The sequence below is a fragment of the Corvus brachyrhynchos genome, unplaced genomic scaffold, assembly GCF_000691975.1.
Source record: "Corvus brachyrhynchos isolate BGI_N302 unplaced genomic scaffold, ASM69197v1 scaffold66, whole genome shotgun sequence".
Taxonomy (NCBI): Eukaryota; Metazoa; Chordata; class Aves; order Passeriformes; family Corvidae; genus Corvus; species Corvus brachyrhynchos.
This window is the reverse complement of record NW_008238440.1, coordinates 3,833,818-3,839,022: the sequence shown is the minus strand read 5'-3', so window position 1 is coordinate 3,839,022 and position 5,205 is coordinate 3,833,818. Positions and strand designations below refer to the sequence as shown.

At 41.7% G+C, this 5,205-nt stretch overlaps 1 protein-coding gene across 1 annotated transcript in view; it reads left to right on the top strand.

Annotated features, from left to right (window-relative positions):
• GPI (glucose-6-phosphate isomerase) overlaps positions 1-5,205 on the top strand; it is a 27,957-nt gene that overhangs the window by 414 nt on the left and 22,338 nt on the right. The window contains exon 2 of the mRNA XM_008635499.2: positions 3,862-3,952. Coding sequence (XP_008633721.1) covers positions 3,862-3,952 — 91 coding nt within the window. The remainder of the gene's footprint in view (positions 1-3,861; positions 3,953-5,205) is intronic.

The window sequence follows — 5,205 nt, the reverse complement described above, 5'->3', positions numbered from 1 at the left end:
GGGGGCCGGGGCGGGGGGAGCTCCTCGCAGCCCCTGAGGGGCGGCCGCGCCGCCTGCCCTTGACTCATCCTTGCAGCAGGGTACGTGCTGGGCAGCACAGCGCCCGCTGCTCTTGCACAGCCGCACTGTGGGGCCGGCACTCGCAGCCTCTCGCACCCCGTGCTTAGTCATGATAAGCTCTTCGATAGAATCGCGAGGGGCCGTGCATCCCTGTGAGCCCCCTCCGCCCGTACGACCCTGCCCTGAGACGGGCAGCGGGGGCTGTTGAGGAGGTTTAGCCCTCCCTCGCCTCACGCGATCGCTGCTACAGAAAATGCCTTGCAGCGCGTTTTGGTAGAGGAGGAAGTAACAAGTGGAAGCATGGTGATAACGTTCAGCGCCTTCATCTTGTGAAGTGGGATTCGTATTTTCTGCACGCTGGAGACCGTGCTGAGAAGGCACGTGTGTGGTTACGTTGTTGTACTATAGCAGCAGTCGGAAAAGTCTAATATTATGAGACGCATCCCAGATTTGAGTTTTAAAGTGAGTCTGGGTAATAGAGGCAAACTCACCTCTAGAGTGAGTGATAAGACTTCTAGAGTGTTGTGGTAAGACTTGGTGTGTGCATCAAGCTTTTCATTACTGTCCTGCGTAAAGGGATTCTTTTCCCCTTTTGAGCTCATTAGAAAATTCTTACATTGTAACTAAAGATTGTATATGAAGTCCTGCATATCAGTATATGAGAGATAAAATACCACTTGCATCGATGGAAAAAGTATGCTAAATTTTTGGAGTACTGACTTCACCTGGCACTTTTAATGTGGCTTTTTATATTGTTAAGAAATTTATCAGTAATATCTTATACAAATCTGCTTGATCCTCACTAGTAGGCCTAGTTCTCGAGGCAAGTTTTTCCTTATCTCCAGTATTTTTTTTTGGTGAAGTGGTCTGTACTGAGGTTATTTATTTCAAATAGCTGCCCTAATTCATGTCCTTTTGTGCTGCCCATAAGTAAACAGTTGAAGTGTCTTAAGTTTACTTCATCTATCTTAATTCTTTTTTTTTTTAATTATTTCAGTCCTGTTTCCTGATAAGTCGTTTCATTCTAGTCTAGGAGAACTTCCTCATAGCAAAGTACAATTGCAGAGCTGACAGCTTCACTGGTACTCTTACCAGTGCTGGCCACTCTGAGCCAGATCAGCAGGAGGATGGTAGTCAATACCTGTTGAAAACCAAAGTAGTCTGGAGGTTTGGCCACCTGGTCCTGTGTAGTTTGCAACTTCCCTCATGTGAAATTAGACTTTATGAATATTTTTTATTTCTGCTAGATATTGTTGTAAAATCATTGACTCCCTTCCTTTTAGAAGGAAAAGAGAAGCGGTACCCAGGTGAAAGTGCTTCCTGATACTGGTTCAGGAGGAATTTCAGACTGGTGTGAATAGTTTTTAATCTATTTTATATCTGAGCACAGGTGTCTTATTTAATATTGTGAGAAGCTTATACTCACTGATTGCATCCTATAGAATAGATATACAGAAGATCCTTTCTTCCTTTTGTCCTTTTTTTTCCTAGTTCAGAATTTGTATATCCTGTTTTCCTGATAAGAAGTGTAGTCACACCTGTAAGAGATCTTTGCCTTCTTTGCCCCCCAAGGTGGTAAGGTCTGGTAGGAGCAGGAGTTCTTATCAACAGGGGTTGTTCACTAGAAACTGCTGGTTTTGAAAGGGTTAGAACAGATATGATGCAGCCATCATAAAATTCAGCAGGTAAGACATACCTGGGTGCTGACAAAGGTACCCCTGATGCAGACAGAAAGCACTAGAATGATGCTCCTGCTGCTTGGCTTGTCCATTATCAAGGATAAGAAAGAGCCTCCAGTGCAAATGGAAAATGTGATGGGAGATGAAATCGTTGAGATGCTGCAGGTTAAGGGCTGCATCACTTAGAAGTGGCTGTGGCTTACGTGACAAGGCTCTTGTCCCCCCTGAGCAGCACTGCCATGAGCTGCTGCATTGCAGAGTGGGTAGTTGGGCAGAGCACAGCTCAGCTGCAGGGTTTGGGGCTTCTGTCTAAACAAAGGGTGGAGGGATCCCTTGCTGTAAGGGCTTAACACAAGATTACATTGTACCCTGTCCGCTTCACCGTGTGCCTGGGAAGTTAAATCTGGTAGCCGTTACTTGATTTGGTTTTGCCTCAAATGTCTTGGGTGGCACACTTCTGCAGTTTCTTCAAATGAGCAGTGGTTTGAATCAAGCTATAATTTCATGAGATACTGTCTTATAGGTCTAGTGAGATTGATTTTCATTCATATATGTAAAAGAATGTATTGTAGATGTAAAACATGTCAAGTAAGCACAAAATCCTTTTCATTGTGGAGTAGAGCACTGGGAGAGGCTATCATCCGCAGTTCAGTACAGGGGAAGCATTCCTAAACTTACAAACTGAAGAAGTGTTAGTATACCAATGATGTTGATGTATCATTAGTGAAATGTGTTCAAGTCTGAGATGTCTGTAGATAAATGGCATGGAATTTCAAAGACTTGTTCTTATTTTTCTTCTGTATCAGTGAATAGCAAATGTGGTGGGTGAGACAAACCAGTCCTTCCTTTAGCTAGCCATATCCCATGGATCCTAGTGCTGAGTGGTCAGGGGAAATTTCAGGATCACTGCTGGCAGCCTGCTGAAGAGAACGGTGGTTAACAGCATTGATACTGCTTTTTCTTGTTTGTCTGTGTTCTCACTTATTAAAGAAATGTGGTTCTAAGACTGTGCTTGAAGACACCTTCCTTTCCTTATTCACTCATACTTTAAGACCATAAAAAGGATGTTATTGTTAATGAACAGTTAATGAAGTTAACAGTTAGTGAAACCACTGAAATGTTAAGGCCTTGCTGGTTATTACAGTTATTGCAAGTTCAGCTCCATTCTTCCTTTGAAGAATCGTGCCTGCTCTGTCATGTTATGTATGAATAACAATTACGTGATGGTGTGTCCCTGTGAAGTCTCTGGCATATATGGCAGCTGAAATGACACAGCAACAGGGAGAGTAAGATGTGCTTTTATCAAAGGCTGACTTACAGAATTCAACCCTTCAGTTAGAGTAATTGCATAGATTTGGTTGGAAATGATTGCGAAGAAGAAATTGAAGGTAAAAATCCAATGTTGTAAAGGCCTAGAGGAGCTGTAGAACCTATCACATAGATACAAGGATAGTAAATACAAATGGGCTCACTTGGTTTCTACTGGGCTACCATTTCTGTGTTTCCTCTCAGATGTGGACGTACAAATGCCTGTATTCTGAAGGGTTAGGCTGTAGCTTGCAGATCATTAATTAAATAATTTGGAGACATCCACTGAATCAATGAGGACTGTGAGACTAAACCATGTACAAATGGGGTTTAATTCTGTATAGTAGTTGACAGAATGCTTCTGGTACATGAAGTTGTACGGATTTTTAAATTAGACTTGTTGAAGACTTGGACCTGTAGGAAGACAGTTTAATTTTCCAGCAGCAGAAGAATGTGACAAGCTCTTTACTGATAATACATAAGGAAAAGGTTTATTATTGCTAGAGAATGCTGGTGGCTCAGTGGAAACAGTATTTGATTGTCCAACTATACATCAAACATACTTCACTGTATTTGGGTTTTCACAAGCAGAAAGTGGACACTGTAATTCAGGTTGTTGAAAAACATGGTTTTCAAAAAAACAGCAGTCATTTTATAAAACTTGTTGGGCAAATTGGTCACTCACATCTTCTTTAATAACTTAGTCTAATTAGGATTCTCATTATTTTGTAATCTATAGTGGAGTTACTATTGTCTTGCTTAAAAGAGCCACCCTTCAGGAATGTGCAGTTAAACAACCTGTTGGTTTTGACAGCTTGACCTTGAATACTGACCATGGGGATATCTTACTGGATTACTCCAAGAACCTTGTTACAGAAGAAGTGATGAAAATGCTGATGGAACTGGTAACTATTTAAAATCTTGCATTAATGAACAAAATAGTTTTTACCTGCAACTCACTATTCTAGCACCATTTACAAACATTAGCTAACAAGTTAAAAGGCATCTGTTTACAAATCTTGGCAGGATTCAAATTCTTGCATTATCATCTAGCCCCAAGTTACAAAGCCATTTTTCAATGCAGATCTGCATAAAAATACTTACTTTAAAAAAGGAGAATTTTTTTTTTTTTTTTTGTTACCAGCAGGCATACATCACTGGATGTCACTTCTGTGTTTACCAAATAGTCTGAAATCACTGATATGGAAGATCCAATCCACACACTTTCTAAATTTATTTCACCGCTATCAGTTACCACAAGCTATAAAAAGGCAAATTGCAGCTGCTCTAACATAGCACAGCAGGAGAAAGATATGCCTTAGCCAAATGCTAATAACAGGGCTCAACTCAGCGTGTGACAGCTTGGAAAACTTGGAATGTGCTATACAGGGGGCCAAAGATGACCACTAATTCCCAGCCCTTCTGACATACTCCTTACCATTTTTCCTTTCCCCTTCTCCTCCTGCATCTCCTAATCTCTGCTGCTTTGCCTCTATATTCTGCTGGAGCTTTTACATGGTTTCAGGGTGGAGCGTGGTAAAAACAGTGTGGGCTGTGTGAAAGAGCAGGAGTCACCTTTGAATTCAGAATTCCTACTGCAGGTTTAGGTGTCTGGCATTTTGGTTATCCCAAGATTTGTTAGGAGGCACCTCCCTGTTTGTTGCATATTTAGGTATTATATTTAACTAAGCCTGTGGCCTCAGGGTTCCTCTTCAGGGGACAGAATGTTTTCTTCCCTTATGTCTTCTTTGGTGATAATGTAGCTGGATGTTTTTTCACTTCTCTTGAAGTGCAGAGATTGACTGCTGAGCTGTGAGATGTTACCCAGCTGAGTTATCTCAATTTCACATTCCAGATTAAAACTGTAGGCAAATCATGGAATTGAAATTCTGGACAAATTAACTGGGAGGATTTGATTTGCTGGTGCATGACAGTCCACTTGCCTAGGAAAGTGCTGGTGTTAATGTTAACTCAGCAGGTTCCTGGCCATTTGGGGACCTACAGCTTTATGTATGGCTTTTGCCTTTTCATGTGCAAGATGTCACACTTTTCTTGGAATTTGGGAAGGGCTTGATGTCTGTGATGTCTGTAGGTTGCAGGGGACTAACCAGCTGCTGTATGGTTGCCTTCCAGCCACAAAGGATGGGGGTATGTTTAT